This window comes from Phodopus roborovskii, unplaced genomic scaffold, assembly GCF_943737965.1.
Source record: "Phodopus roborovskii unplaced genomic scaffold, PHOROB, whole genome shotgun sequence".
NCBI classification, from domain to species: domain Eukaryota; kingdom Metazoa; phylum Chordata; class Mammalia; order Rodentia; family Cricetidae; genus Phodopus; species Phodopus roborovskii.
In genome coordinates, this window is record NW_026125052.1 from 3,422,790 (window position 1) to 3,439,515 (window position 16,726).

A 16,726-nucleotide genomic window follows, 5' to 3' on the forward strand; every position below is an offset into this window, starting at 1 on the left:
GAAAGCAATTGCCTCAAGTTGTCCTCTGACCTCCACAAGCATCCATATGCACAAATAAGTTTTTTTTTTTAATTGTACCTGATCCCATCTATTGTCAAAGATGTTGCAGAAATATTGGTGGATATGACACATTTTCTAATTCCAGGTGGAGGTGGCAAAAATATTCTCCTCTGTTGATCTAAAATATACAGAGAAAAAAAATACTAGTTTAAAACATGTTCTTATCAACACCAAGCTTTAAAAGAACTTATTTCTTTTCATTAGAAGTTGCATTTTTATCACTTCTTTCTTCTTATGTAGCTCTTTCTTTCTTTTCTTTTTTCTTTCTATGACTTTCTCATGTAGCCCTATAGACCAGGCTCACCTTCAACTCAAAGATCTGCTTTCCTCTGCCTCCTGAGTAATGGAATTAAAGGTGTATGCCACTACATCCAGCTCATGACCTCTTAAATAATCTGGAATCTAAGCTGTAACAACAAAAAATAAAACTATTTCTTAATGTTTCACTTTTCAGATTTCTAAATCCGGGCTGGATTTAGACCTTAAGAGAACTTACTGCTCTTGTGGTGAACCCAAATTTGAATCCCAGCACCGTATCAGTTGGCTCACAACCACCTTTAACTCCAGTTCCAGAGGATCTGAAGCATTCCTGCCTCCAAAGGCACCTGATCACATGCACAGACCCACCTAGATACATATAATTAAACTTAAAATGAATCTTTACAGATTTCCTAAACATATAAAAATATATACTACTATTACTATAAAAAAGATCACCTATAGCAATGTCCTTTAGCTCCTTGTAAAGACATATATATATATAAAAGTATGGACTTACTAAAAAGCAAGGACATGCACACATATACTCTTATTCAGACTTCTTGAAGCTAAACCACAGATTCCAAACTAAGGATCTCTGTCATCCTTAAAGACTGATTACCTAGAAGGGCAGTGGTGCCTTTAATTCCAATACTCAGGAGGCAGAGGCAGGGAGAACTCTGTGAGTTTAAGGCCAGCCTGGTCTACAGAACAAGTTCCAGGACAGCCAGAAATACAAAGAGAAACCCTGTTTCAAAAAAAAAAAAAAAAAAAAAAATTAATCAGCTAATCAGTTTTTACTGTTGAGGTGTTTCTACCTACCTAATGACTACTTCTCCAAAGAAGTACGGTCACACTCATTCCTAAGAGGGGAGGATTAGCCCTAGTGCAATGCATATTGTGTAGTAGCTTGTGCCTCTGGTCATAGAGTATAGAAATGAAGGGCGAATCTGTTTCTCTCATGAATATAAAATAAAGTGCAAGAGATGATAAACTTGATTTGGCAATTATATTGAAAAGAAAAATTTGTGAGCTATAAGAATGTAACCAATATATATGGAAACAAGAAAATTAGCCTAAAGATAGAAAAAACCAATTATTCATGAGTAGACAAGAGAGTATTTCTATGTTCTTTCCTGCCCCTTTCCAGAAATTAAGAGACTTAATTGTAAAATAAAGAAAAAGATGGATTTGGACCCACCTAACAGGTTAAACAGAAAGTGGGACAAAACATTAGCAAGGATACAGCAATATAAGGGAAAGGGAATAAGTGAAAGTTGGTAAAGGGCAACTCTGAATACATTCTATACTCTGATAATTAATTTGAAACAACAGAGTAAGTTGTTAGAGATAGAACGGTATCAGATAACAAATTCTTAAAACTAAAAGTTGAGAAATAATGGTAATGACAAGTTCTAGTATGTAAGAATTTGAATGGGGGCTGAAGAGATGGCTCAGTGGTTAAGAGCATTGGCTGCTCTTCCAGAGATCTGGGGTTCAATTTCCAGCAACCACCTGGCAGCTCACAACTGTCTGTAACCATAGTTCCAGGGAATCTGACACCTTCACACCAATGCACATAAAATAAAGCTAAGTAAGGTTTTTGTTTGTTTGTTTGTTTTGTTTTTGCTTTTTTGTTTGTTTGGTTGGTTGGTTTGGTTTTGGTTTTCAAGACAGGGTTTCTTTGTGGCTTTGGAGATTGTCTTAAAAGTAGCTCTTGTAGCCCAGGCCAGTCTCAAACTCACAGAGATCCACCTGCCTCTGCCTCCCAAGTGCTGGGATTAAATGAGTATGCCACCAACACCCGGCAAATAAGTTATTTTCCTTAAAAAAAGATTTTGAATGGGTAGCTGCACTGTATAGGAAAATATCAAGAAACTTCAAAGCAAAAGAATTGAATAGTTGGATCATCTATGTCGTCAATTACACCCAGCCTCCTGAGTGCTGGGATTAGAGGTGTGCAACCACCACCTGGCTACTTAAAGGAATTTGAGGCTCCTTCTAACTGTCCCAAAAGGCTAAGTAATTTCAGTGATAAAATTTTCCAATCCCATACAAGCATCTGTCATTTATGAAACAACAAGTATATTTCAGTAGGGTATGACTTTCCCACACAGATGATAGAAGTAACTTGAACAAAGTAGTCAATAATTCAGTTCCCTTGATTATAATCTATCTGAGCTCTAGGACATATTTGTCCTCCAAAATGTTCTGCTTATTTGCCAACTCCAACCCAGTAGATACAACTGAAATGATTTGTCAATATAGCAGAAATTGTGCTGTTCACTGTAATAAACAGCAGGACAGTTGATACATCTTGTTTCCATTTGAAGCTTTGCTTCTGCCTCCAAGGTGGGAATGATTTGAAAACAAAACAAACAACAACAACAAAAACCTTTTGGATTTCCTCTCTGAGACAGAGAAACAGAGACTAGAGAGAAAGAAGTGTGACAGAGCAAGAACTTGAGGTGAGACAGTTAAAAGAATGCCAGCAGAAAGAAAAGTCTGAAACTCAGTTTAACCCATATTTAAACAAGGTTTTTCAGTATTTACAGCATATATGCCTGCATTCAAGTTGTTCACACATCTTTTAATACCAGCACTTAAGAGGCAGAGGTAGATGGATCTCTATGTATTTGAAGCCACCTTGGTCTATATAGCAAGTTCAGGCCAGCCAAAGCTACATAAGGCCAAGTCTCAAAACAACAACAACAACAATAATAATATGGGGTTCAAGAGCAGGTTAAAAGCAAGTACTGGTCTTCCAGAGGACCTGAATTTAGTTCCCAGCATCCACATGGGATAGCTCACAACAGCCTGTACCTCCAGCTCAAAGGGTCTGACACCCTCTTCTGGACTTCTCATGCACCTGCATTCACATGTGCACATTACAAAACACACACACACACACACACACATACACACACACACACACACACACACACACACACGATTATAAAAAGATCTCCTGAAGCGCGGGACCTAAAGTAGTTGTTAGGCACCATCCAGGCTAAAGAGCCAGTTCTTATGATTTTTGGAAGGTATTACATAGCACCTGTCTACATTTGACAAATGAGAATTTTAGATGTCTCAACTGGGAAGACATTTAAGATTTTCATTTAAAAGACATTATCATGGCTAATACATTTAAAAAGAATTAAATAAAAAATATTCATCTTGAACTAAATGTGGTGTTTCACACCTATAATCGAATACTCAAGAGAGGGTCAGAAGAAACCCAAGCTGAAGGCCAGCCTAGGATACATAAGAACCTGTTTCATTAATTTTACCTAGGTATGAGTCACTGTTAAAAGACTTTTCTAAACTGGGTGGGGTTGGCATACACTTTTAATCCCAGCACTTGGGAGGCAGAAGCAGGCAGATCTCTGAGTTGAGGCCAGTGATCTACAGAGCAAGTTTCAGGACAGTCAGGGCTTGCCTTGAAAAACCAAAAACAAACAAATAAACAAAAAAGTCAATTCTATAAGCTGCAACCAAGAAACATTTCTTTCTCCTTACACTCAAGTGAAACTTTCGAGTCACCAAACCATGACAACACGAAGAAATAAGGTTCTAAAAGTATCTCCCAAACTCACAAAGACAACAAGAAGAGAAGCACAGTGCTGCACTAATAAGGCTAACGCAGCTGAGAGAAGCCTCGGACTTCAGACATGGCTCAGATAGACTTATTTTCCTTTCAGAAAATCCTAGTTTGGTCCCAAACACCTACATCTGGCAGCTCATAATCAACTGCCTATACTTCTGGTCTAGGTGGACACCTGCCTCTGTAGGCACCTACAATCATGTGCATATACCCACACAGACACACAAATACATAATTGAAAATAATAAAAATAAGGAAAATCTTTAAAAAAAAAAGGGGGGGGAAGGAAAAGGATCCCACGCATCTGTACTCTCTTCATCGATCTGCTGTGTAATAATCCTTTTTGTACCATGTAACAATGTGTTGCTCCCATTGTTAATAAAAAGCTGATTGGTTGATAGCAAGGCAGAGTTTTCGGGGAAGAGAGAATATTGAGAAGATGGGCAAAGTCAGTGGAGTCTCCAGCCAGACTAGGAAGAAGCAACATGGGAAGTTCACAGATGAGGTCAATGAGCCTCAGGGCAGCACAGAGATGAATACAAGTGGTTTAGTTTAAGTTGTAAGAGCTGGTGAGAGACAAGCCTAAGCTATTGGATGAGGATCTATAATTAACATTAAGTCTCTGTGTGGTTATTTGGGGAGCAGCTGGAAGGACAGAAAAGTCTGACTATATCTAACCACCCAACATATTAACCAGTATTGTATCAATTCCAACTGAATGCCTCTTTGTCCTACTACAAGCTACTATAATTATGTTCATAATGGATCAATAATAACTTACCCATCATAGTACTCAAAAGAAAAAAGAAACTAAAACCTCCAATGACGGTTATATACACACACTCAATCAAACAACTTCATCATGCAGATATATACATCAACATAGAAAATTACATAGACTCAGAAATAAAGTTTGTAATGATGGTGGAACCAGAAGTATACTTTTAGAAGGGTATGTTTATCACTAGCACCAGATGGCAAATTAAATCAGGGAAAATGAATAGTAGACCATAGGAACAACTCAAAACACACAAATACACCAACACCGCAGCAATGGTTAAAAAGAAAGAAATGATCTGGTAAAAGAACACCTCTACAGGGAATGAAGAAAAGGCACAGTAGTTAAGAGCGCTGACTGCTCTTCCAGAGGACCTGGGTTCAATTCCCAGTACCTACATGGCAGCTCACATCTGTCTGTAAATCTAGTTTTGGGGACCCGACACCCATGGCAAAAGCACATAAAAATAAAGGTATCTTTAAAAAAAAAAAAAAAGTACCACTATTATAAAAGAAAAAGAACACCTCTACAAGTTACCATTTACCTAGGTTGGAAGATCTAGGATGATAAATGCACATGCCAGAACACTGACTTACAAGACCCAAGAAGTTTACAACTCAGGAGCAAGAGAGAACTAGAAAGGGCTCTCCACAGGCAATTACAGAAGAGGCAAGTAAGTCTGAGACCTCTCCCAAACAAAAATGGTTAAAAAAAAAAAAAAAAAAAAAAAAAACAGCAATTTAAACCTGAATCCTTAAGAAGCAGTCTCAGTTCAGTGAGGGAACCAAAGCTGGGGAAGGTGGGCTAGCAACAGCCCCAGAAAAATAGTCATAGGAGTTAGACATGTATCATCACACCTGCTTTTTTACCATAGTTTCTGAATTTTTTAGTTACAAAGTCAATTATGAAAGTCAGAAAATAATGAGCACCTTAATAACTGCCCATAAGCAGTGATGATGGTGCACACCTTTAACCCCAGCATTCAGGAGGCAGAAGCTGGTAGACCTCTAATTCAAGGCCAGCCTGGTCTACAAAGGAAGTTCCAGGACGGCCAGGACTGCTATGCAGAAAAATCTGTCTCAAAAAGCAAAAACAAAACAGAAAAAGTTGACTTTATATATTATACTCAAAGGTCCACAACCAGACAGAACTCAATGAAGACCTTGTAGCATTGAAGTCAGTGTACATAATATGAACTAATTTTGGTGTCTGTCTTGAGACTTGGCCTTGGCTTGAACTGTGAGTTTCTAGACAAGTCTGGTCTATAAAGCAAATGCCAGGACAGTCAGGGCTCCCCACACACCCCATTCCCAAAAAAGAAAAGAAAAATAATTGCCTTTAAGATGCAAAATGGAGAACACTACTTAATCTCTGATCAGGAGCCTACTATCACAAAAGATTTCCAAAATAGCACCTGGTCTATTGCTAATGTAATTTTTAATTTTTTAAAAAATTGTTATTATATTTTTGTGTGTGGGTGTTTTGTATACATGTATGTCTGTGTACAGCATGTGTGTGGTATACAAGGAGGCCAGAAACAGGCTTCAATCCTTCAGAACTAGAGCTACATATGGTCGTGAGCCACCATGTGGTGCTAGGAATTGAACAAGGGTCCTCTGGAAAAGTAGTCAGTGCTTTTAACAGATGGTCCATCTCTCTCCAGACACAACATCCCTTTAATTTAATAAGTTAAATTCAATAATAAAAAAGTTTTACAGAAAAACTAGCTCTTATTAAACAATATTTATTATAGCCAAATACCCAAATAAAACTTTGCATTACTCTTTGAACACACACATACACCTCAATGACATGATCATTCTTGAAAAGCAGGCCAATATATGGCTACTTAATAGGGAATGGAAATCCACTCTGCTTACTGTAAGACATATCTAGATACCTGAGATCTCTACCAATTTTGCAACAGTGGCAGACTAAGTATTGACAGAGACCTCATTTCAAAGAATCCTCAAAAGGAATTTGTTCTGTTGGGAAAGCACAAAATACATTCTTAAAATACTGAAGAGATCCAAGGTTCTCCAAAGTTACTGTGAAAAAACTTTAAATGAAATCGGCTCTCCTGAGGATGATGGTTCTCTTAACATTTTACTTCATGATCTTGGTTAAGATCTAGGAGTTAGAAACTGAGATCACTTTGTGAAATTTTTTTGATCCAAATACTGATGATCTGTATTTTTTCTGTATATATACACTAATTAATAAAAACACTGGAAAGGGGGGTTAGAAAGATGGTTCTGTGGTCAAGACCTCTTGCTACTCTTTCAGGAGACCAGAGCCTGGTGCCCAGTACCCATATCAAGCAACATATACCTGCCTGTAACTAAAGCGCAAAGGTATGCAATGCTCCCTGTTGGCCCAGCTGGATCTTACAAGTGTGTATTCATACACTGACACACACTGAAACACATGAATTAAATTAAATCATCTTTAAACAGTATGCCTGTCATATTTTCTTTCCTAGTAAGGGAGTACCTGTTGTCATAGACCCATAACAAGGCAGTATCAACAAGCCATCTAGTGTGGTGTCTTGTACATCATAATCGTAATCGACAGACTCAGCCATCTGAAAAAGCAGCTCACAACTCTTCTCTATTTCAAACTGGCCTGGAATAAGAAGGAAGAACTTGAGGAATTGAACTACAAATTTTGAAGATCTTTTTAAAGTCCAGTTTAAAATTAGGTTAAGGTTATTCTAAATCACTTTTCTGATCATGTAAGACATGGCCAACCTCAACAACAAAATTCAAGCAGAAGTATGTTTCTGATTTCTATAGGAGCAAAAGTGTTTATCATCTTCAAACCTTTCATGTTGTTCATACAAAGTTTCAGGAAGACTGAATTACACATAGGAGAAACTACTACAGGAAATACTGAATTCAGGTACATCGTAAAAACTTGAACTTCCAAAAGGTGAAGAGATAGTTTTAAATATCTCACCTTAGTCATTAGTACAAGGCAGAATAAGCCATCAGAAATGAAATTACTTATTTCTGCCGGGATGCAGCTAGTTAAAAAGTTAAAATATGCCAGGCAGTGATGGTGCACACCTTTTATCCCATCATTCAGGAGGCAGAGGCAAGCAGATCTCTTTGAGTTCAAGGCCAATCTGCTCTACAGAGTGAATTCTGTAACAGCCCTGACTGTTACAAAGAGAAACTCCGTCTCGAAAAAGAAAAAAGAAAAAAAAAACAACAACAACAAAAAAAGAAATGATAGTTGGGATGTCTGAATAAAAGAATATTCAGAACCAGGATTACTTAGCCAAATTAGAGCTCTGTCTACAGTAACTGCCCCCCTCCCCAAAAAAACACTCTCCAGAGTTAGGTTCTTTCTATGAAAGGGTGATGTAGCTCACATGTACTTACTGGTGAGCCTGGCATTCTGTGTACATATTATCTAGCTGAGAATCATAAAAAGGCACTGTAACAGATGAAAAACTATCATAGGAGAAGCAGTCTGTCCACTCTGGTGTCATATTTCTTACTTCCAAAAGCTTCCTTTTGGAAGTGATGTGTGCCTGCTCTCCCAGAATATCCTGGGCAATACACCAAGAAAGACCTCATTTCAAAAAGAAAAAAAAAAAATCACAAAATCATTTTATTTATTTATTTATTTATTTATTTATTTATTTATTTATTTATTTGAGATTTGGGGTGGGACTGTCTGTTGTTGTACCTCTTTGTTTTTGAACATGGGCTTATATAGCCCAGGATAGTCTTCAATCTGTAGCCTGATCTATCTTTGAACCAGCAACAATCATCCTGCTCAGTCTCCAGAGTCCTAAAATTAGCAACATGCACCATTACACCTGGCTTACAAATTATAGATATTATTAAACTTAGTAGAGAATGCTCACCAGTCAGAAAAACTAAGATGTCTCCAGCCATTTCATTCAAATGAATATCCATGGTCACTTTCACAATCTAAAGGAAAAAAACAAAAAAGACAATAATCATATATTGGCATAAAATACTCATTCTTCCATTACCGTATCTTCTTGCTCAAAAAAAAAAAAAAAAAAAAAAAAAAAAAAAATTGAATCAGACTTCCCAAAAGTCCTAGCATTCATGAAGGCCAGATGGCTCAGTGAGTAAGGTGCTTGCCACACAAGCTTGATGACTTCAGTTTAATCTCTAGAACCCACATAAAGGTAGACAAAGACAACAAACTCTAGAGTTGACATCTGACTACCACACATGCATGCTATGGTATATGTGAACAACCTCCCCCCCCCCCAAGCAACACATCACACACATGCAATAATAGATGAAATTTGTAAAAATAACATGATAAATTACCAAATTATACAAGTAAAATCACGCACATAAAAGACAAAAAGATTGCTAAGTAATACCGCTTGAATATATGCAGTATTTTCTCTGTCTCTCGGTCCAATCAAATTGCAGAATTTCTCTCTGACTGGATAGAGCCTTCCAGGTATATCAAATATGGGGCAATTTCCAAAGAATGCAGAGAGCTTGGCCAGCTCCATAGTTGCTGACATCACCACCACTTTTAAATGTTCCTTCCTGTTAGGAGACTTATCCTGAAACAGCTTCTTCAGTAAACCAAATAAGATATCCTGAAAGGAAAATCTAGTAAGCCACAAATGCTAGTGTTTCATTATTTTATTTATTCATTTTACTTTTTATTTATCTATTTATGTTTTAAGCCAGGTCTCAGTGTTTAGCTGTGGTTGGCTTAGAACTCACTAAGTAAAGCAGGCTGGCCTTCAACTCATAGAAATCTGCCTGCCTCTGCCTCCTAAGTACAAGGAGTATTTTTTGCAACAGAGTTTTAAGTAACCCAGGGTGTGAAACTGTATAGTCTGGGATAACCTTGAATTTCTAATCTCCTGCTTCCACTTCAAGAATGTTGAGATTAAGGAGAGTGTACCACCATGACCACTGTTTGCGGTTTTGAGGATCATACCCAGGGCTTTGTAAATGCTAAGAAGGCATTCTACCAACTGAGATAACATCCTTAGCCTAGCTAACCTATTTTATTTTTTTGATTGTTGAGAAAAGGTCTCAACAAACATGCTATGTAGCAAACTATGTAGCATGGGCTGGCCTGGAACTCCTATGTAAACTATGCTGGCCTCAAACTCTTAAGAGATCTGCCTACCTCTGCCTCCTGAGTGCTGGGATTAAAGGCATATGCCATCTGCCCAGCCATAATCTATTTAAAATGGATTGCTATTATAACCAAGGAATTTCTATTTCAAAAGATTAAAATGTACGAGGAGGCAATTCTCAATACAGTAAACAGTTATTCCAAACAAATGAACTTCTTGTTAATTATTAAAAAGTTTAAATACTCACTGTAGTTAAAGTCCTTTCATGGGCTTCATCCAAAATAATGACACTGAATTTGTTAAGATTTGGATCTCCCAAAATATGTTTAAGTAAACATCCATCAGTCATGTATTTGATTGCTGTTTCCTAATATTTGAAAGCAGAGTAACATCACAAAACTTCAATGATTCCCCATCCCCAAATGCACAGACAAACCACCAAGGTCTACACTAACAGGAACAGAAAACATCTAACAAGGATGGTTAACTATAAAACATATCACCTAAACAAATAGGAACTAAGAGAGTGACTTGAGATAAAACAAGTCACCAAAACAGAGATAAAAAGAGGTCTTTGGAATGTGGCAAGATAAATACTTACAGACAAGCTAACGGGGATACTTCAGTGGCAGTTCAGGCATTCTCTAGCAGGCACAAGACCCTAGGTTCTATCCCAGCATGACAGACAAACTAAAAAAACTTTGCTGACGTGGTTAATTACGTTGACTTCAAGAACACCAATACACAGAGTACTGGATGATGGGGAATGTCCTTCTGTATGCTGTTAATATATGTTTCTTTTATTGGTTGATGAATAAAGCACTGATTGGCCAGTAGCCAGGCAGGAAGTATAGGCTGGGCTATCAGACAAGGAAAATTCTGGGAAGAGGAAGGCAGAGAGGAACTACCAGGGAGACACCATGAAGCCGCCAAAGACGTAACATGCCAGAGCATTCTCTGGTAAGCCAAGACCATGTGTGGAAACACATAGATTAATAGAAATGGGTTATAACTAAAAGAGAGCTAGCCAGTAATAAGCCTAAGCCATTGGCCAAACAGTTTATAATTATTATAAGCCTCTGTGTGTTTATTTGGGACTAACCGGCTACAGGACCAAGCAGAATAGAAATTCCATCTACAACTAGATATGCTGGCTTGTTTTTGTGAACCTGACATAAACTATAGTCATCTGAGAAGAGGGAACCTCAACTGAGAAACTGTCTCCAAAGATTAGCCACTGGGCATGTCTACAGAATTTTCGTGATCAATGACTGATATGGGCAAGACTATCCTGGGACAGGTGGTCCTAGGAGATTGTATGAAAAAGCAAACTGAGCAAGTCATGGAAAGCAGGCAACAGCACTCCATGGCCTCTACTTCTATTCCTGGCTCTAGGTTTCTGCCTTGGTTTCCCTTAAAGGCAGTCTGTAACCTGTAAGCCAAATGAACTCTTTCCTCCCCAACTTAGTTTTGGCTGGTATTTTATCACAATAATAAAAGCCAAACTAATACAGTGGATAGACCTGAAAACAGCAAGGTATGGTAAGAGGCACAAAATAAAACTACTGCATTATTCCATTTAGATACTTTGACTAGGCATGTTCATAGAGAGAGATCAAAGTTACAGGGACTGAATGCACAGTTTTCTGTTTAGATCATTAAAAAGTTCTGAAAATAGCAGTGATAGTTTAACATTGCAAACTGCCTGAATCCGATGCTGACTTATACATTTAAAATGGTTAAAATAGTAAAGTTTATCTTATGTAGATTTTATTACTACAACAAAATAGTTTAAATATGAATGCAACCAACACCAGGTTTGAAGAGATGGACCAGGAAATCTGATGCCTTCTTCTTGCCTTCTCAAGCATCAGTCATGCATGTGGCACACAAACATACATGCGGACAGAAATACCCACACACACAAAATAGATTTTTAAAGTAATAAACTTTTTTTTTTTTTTTGAGACAGAGTTTCTTTGTGGTTTTGGAGGCTGTCCTGAAGTAGCTCTTGTAGACCAGGCTGGTCTGGAACTCACAGAGATCCCCCTGCCTCTGCCTCCCAAGTGCTGGGATTAAAGGCTTGTACTACCACCGCCTGGCTTAAAGTAATAAACTTTTTTAAAAAGCCACCAACATGTCAAGAAATTTATGAATTAAAAAGAGTATCTTAAGAAAAATAGACATTACTCTCATTTGATAATGGGTAAACTAGTTGAGGAAGAAGAAATAGAGTAACAGTTATCTAAGAGATAAAGCCTTAACAATATGCAACAAAAATTAATTCTACAGGCTGGTGAATTATAGGAGATGGTTAAGAATACTTGCTACTTTTCTTTTCAGAGGAGAGAGATTCAGTTCCCAGCACCCATAAGATAGACGCAATCTATAATTCTAGTTCCAGGCATCTGGTGTCCTCTTCTAGACTCCTCAGGCACCAGGCATGTACATGGTGCACATATACCACACAGGCAAGCAAATACATTCATAAAAAGTAAAAAAACAAAACAACTTACTCTTTGTGGAGTCCTCATGTTTGTAAGGCAGGTCCTTTACCAACTGAACTATCTCCCCAGGCCATATCTCACTTCACTCCACCCCTACTCCTTTAAGAATATTTATTTATTTGCTTTTTATGAGGGAGCTAGCTAGCCCACCTCAGGAGTTCCAGGCCAGTGAGTAACCTGTGTCAAAAACAACAAAATACACACACTGGCCCTGGAGGGACAACACTCAAAATTACCCTCTGACCTCCACACGTATGTGCATACACAAAACCACAGAAAGACAAAATAAAGGATAGGGATGCATGTTTATAGTACTTCTAATGTAATACTAGTAAAACTTTGTTACCTTTGAGCTGCAATCATCAAAACGAACTTGGTATCCTACTTTAGATCCCAAAGTGCATTTCATTTCTTCAGCAACCCTCTGAGCAACTGATATGGCAGCTACTTTTCGTGGCTGAGTCACACCAATCATACCATGTTGTGAAAACCCTAGCAAAACCAGAAACAGAAAGGCAAAGTTAGTTAGCAATGGTTTCTTCCTACTGAACTAAAATTAAAATTGTTCCTGGTCATTCAATACAAATAGTATGAATGTTTCCAAGAAAGTCCTCCAAATTAGCAACATGCTGCAGCATGTTTGCAAATATACTACAAAGAAACCTATTAATTCAAAACAGAAATGCACATTCAGGGACCAAAAAGATGGTTCACCAGGTAAACACATTTACCTAATAACCTAAGCTCCATCCCAGAAACCACAGTGGCACAGAACTGACTCCCCAAAGTGATCCTCTGACCTTCACATGCACACTATGGTACACCCATGTCTATACACACATATACTAATAATAGTATATAAAAGGAAATGAATTTTAAAAATATACATCCATAGCCATTCTAAATGTACAAAGTTAATTAGGTTTCAGGTTTTTTTTTTTTTTTTTTTCAGTTTTTAAAAACAATTAAATAATAAGCTGAGGATTCTGTAGGTTTGTCTTTTTTTATGTTTTACTTTTTGACAAAATCTCAATATGTTGTCATACTGGTCTCAAACTCCTAAGCTCTACCAATCTTCTTGGTGCCACCTCCCAAGTAGCTGGTACTACAGGCATAAATACTGCACCTGCCTTAAAAATGTAAATCTATAATCCAAAAATCTCCACATACTCCCTAAATTTTTCTATGCCAAAGAGGTAAAGCTGTATTTTAATATACAACCTTTTCCTAAATTTTTGTACATATTTTAGTCATCTTAATATCTATGAAAATGGAGATACAACGTATATTCAGTAGCTTTTTTTTTTTAAACAACATGTAAAACACTGGTGTGCCTTAGCAGATGTCAAATTAGGTTTAATGTAGCACGAGGTTAATATAAGGGCCAGGAGTGATGGCTGCCAGGATGAACTGCATACGAAGACCATTCTCAAGAAAGTTAAGGTTTAAAAGATGTGCTGTCATGTATAAAATGTATATGTGTGTATTTGAATGTGCACATTCAGGTCCCCAGGAGTCCAGAAGAGGGCATCAGATTCCCCAGAGATGGAGTTCCAGGTGGTTGTGCACTGCCCCATGTGGGTGCTGGGAACCAAAATCTGAATTCTAAAAAAGCAGCAAGAGCTCTCATCTGCTGAGCCATCTCTCCAGACCCCTCCCATTAATTTTTATTTTACAATGAATCATAGCAAAAATGATTTTGTTCCTTTTCAGAATGTTGTCATACTGGTGAGACAGACACCTTATTGGTAATTTGTTAGCTTAATGCTGATAGAATCTGAGGATATTTACCAGATAAAGCTTTGAAGGAATAATAATAATAATAATAATAATAATAATAATAATAATAATAATAGCAGCAGCAGCAGAGATCAACTATCATTTCCCTTCACAACTGTTTCAGCTCTCACTTGTCGGTAAGATAAACAAGATAAACTTATTCTAAGAAGTTAACATCTATCTGATATCCGTTTTTAAATTCCTCACCATACAACCAAAGCTGGCCTGGAACTCACCAAGTACACTACGTTAGCCTCTGTCTCTGTCTAACAAGTGCTGGGATCAAAAGTGTGTACTCCCATATCCAGCCTTCTTCTATTATTATTACAGCAATTAAAATGAAAAAAAAAAAAAGTCATCAACCATTCCTAAGCCTGAAACAAAGCCAAGGAGACATTGGGAGGATGGGAAAATGGGAAAGTAAGGCAAAAAGGGACATTTATACACTACCATAGTTTTACTAGACCTTAGAGAAGTTTTGTTTATCCAAGAATAAAATTACCTGCTTCATAAAGGTATTTAGGGAGTTGAGTTGTTTTACCACTTCCTGTGTTTCCAGTAACAATGAGGAAAGAATTGTCCCTCACAGCTTGAATGAGCTTTTTCCTTTGTTTTTGAATAGGAAAAGTTGGAGTCGTTCCTCCCTCCTGCGATGTGCATCCTTTTTCTTCTGTAACAACACAAAAACAATTGTGCAATTAAAAGCCCTGCCGATATCTCAAAACTGAAAGAAGAAAAGCAAAGGAATCACGCAATTGGAAGGATCAATTAATGACTTTTCAGTTAGGTCACCTAGGTGCAAATCACATGTGAAAGTTTATAAACTCAGAATAACTTTTTGGTATAAATCAAACAACTTCAACATTGTTGACGTGTAACTCAATGTGCTTGACTAAGTCAGTCTAGCACTAGGCAACATGCATGCATGCATGCATGCATTCCTACATGGAAGCACAAAACTCAGTTTTATTAGACAATAGACCCAAAACCTGAACACAGCAGAACAACTCTCAGAAGAATAAGAAGCCACCTGTATTTGCTTCTGATTCACAGTTCAAGTTAGGTCCCTGTTCAGAGTGACTGATATCCCAGAAGGCCAAGTGGTGGGTAACCATGGAAACTGGCTCCTGGAAACGGGCTCCCTTCATACCGTACCCAAAGGCAGGCTGGCGGCCCGGCGAAGGGGAGGGGGATGAACGGGTGGAGAACAAAGGCTTTATGAGGAGGCTGTTGAAGAAAAGAACGCGTTTGGGCGTTCGGGTCCACTTTCTTACCCCCAGGCAAGGTTTCCACACAACTTAGGTTTGGGACCGCCCCCCTCTAAACCAAAGTGCTCACTGAACGCAAAGTTCGCCTTCAGGCTTGAAAGACCAAGAGAACGCCTGAGCCTCCTCCCCATCCCCTCTGCCACCCAGAGATGTACTTTTCGCCCCGCAAATAACTCCCGCCGGCTGCCACGGCGTCCCGCGGACCGCACCTCTGTCAGCGATGCGAACAGCTGACGGACGCTCTTCCTGGAGCTCTCTCGGCCGTTCTCCCTCCTCCTGCCGCCTTGGCGCCCTGCCCGCGACGGCGGGAAACCGGGACATAGACCCGGTCCGGAGAAGAGGCGAGCACGTCCACCGAGCTGAGGAGATGGGAGGGGAAAGGCGAGGGCGCGCCCTGATGACGTAGGGGTGTTTACTTCCGCGCGTGCGACTGGCAGCGAGGGGAGGAGGAGCTGCCCGATGACGTGGCGGCGGCCGCTTGGACGCACACGGGCCCGCGCTCTTGGGGGCCCCGAAGCCCCGCCCCCAGAGGCGCCCCGCCCCCTGCCACGTGCTTCCCCCTGAGCCACGAAGCCGCGAAGCCATCTCAACACCTGCAGCTGCTTCGCCGGTTTTATTTGTTTGTTTGTTTGTTTGTTTGTTTTAAACATTCTAGGGTGAAATAAGGCAAGGCGACATTTGCTTTTTAGGTGCCACGCCATCACCACAGTCTCCTCTGTCTCCACACACACTATTTTAATTGACCCTTTCCCAGGAGCTGCAGCCATCCTACACTGTGACCTTGGGCAACTCTATCCTGTCGCCTTATGAAGACACACAGTTACTGAGTTTCCAGCCAACTTCTAGTTCTGTGGTTTTCAAACCTTTGATTATCACACTGTTTCCCTTCTTTCGTGGAACTCTGCATTTATAATTATTTGATTGTTTTCATACCCTCCAAGTCTCTGGGAAGGTCCACAGGAGCTAAGAAGACTAGTTTTCATTGTACACGCTGCAGGTTGCAATCAAGATTTGTTGAGGATAAATGAATAAATAACATCTGTTTTAGAAATAAGCTGGCTTTTAATGGAAGTATATTCCCCAGGAAACAGACCCGCTGAAAATTCTACAGATATACAGTTTCTGAGGTGGTTTGTGTGTAATAAAAGATACTTTGGGGACTTGGTGTATAGTTAAGTGGTAGAGTACGTATCTACTTGGAAGGTCCTGGTACCACACATAAACTTTATCAAAGCGAAGTGTGGTCATTGGCATCCATGGCCCCAGCACTTGGGAGTCTGAGGCAGGAGAATTGCTATGAGTTCCGGGCCATCATTAGGGTACAGAATGAGACCCTGTCTTAGAGAAAGAGGAGGTGGATGAATGGGAGAGGGA

At 39.0% G+C, this 16,726-nt stretch overlaps 1 protein-coding gene across 1 annotated transcript in view; it reads right to left on the bottom strand.

Moving 5' to 3' along the window:
* Dhx40 (DEAH-box helicase 40) overlaps nt 1–15,754 on the bottom strand; it is a 42,505-nt gene extending 26,751 nt beyond the window's left edge. Inside the window, exons 1-8 of the mRNA XM_051187772.1 lie at nt 15,562–15,754; nt 14,587–14,754; nt 12,652–12,797; nt 10,046–10,165; nt 9,076–9,303; nt 8,578–8,644; nt 7,194–7,325; nt 79–178 (exon numbers count right to left, since the gene is read on the bottom strand). Of these exons, the coding sequence (XP_051043729.1) occupies nt 79–178; nt 7,194–7,325; nt 8,578–8,644; nt 9,076–9,303; nt 10,046–10,165; nt 12,652–12,797; nt 14,587–14,754; nt 15,562–15,673 (1,073 nt within the window). The 5' untranslated portion in view covers nt 15,674–15,754. The remainder of the gene's footprint in view (nt 1–78; nt 179–7,193; nt 7,326–8,577; nt 8,645–9,075; nt 9,304–10,045; nt 10,166–12,651; nt 12,798–14,586; nt 14,755–15,561) is intronic.
* Nucleotides 15,755–16,726: the final 972 nt, after the last annotated feature.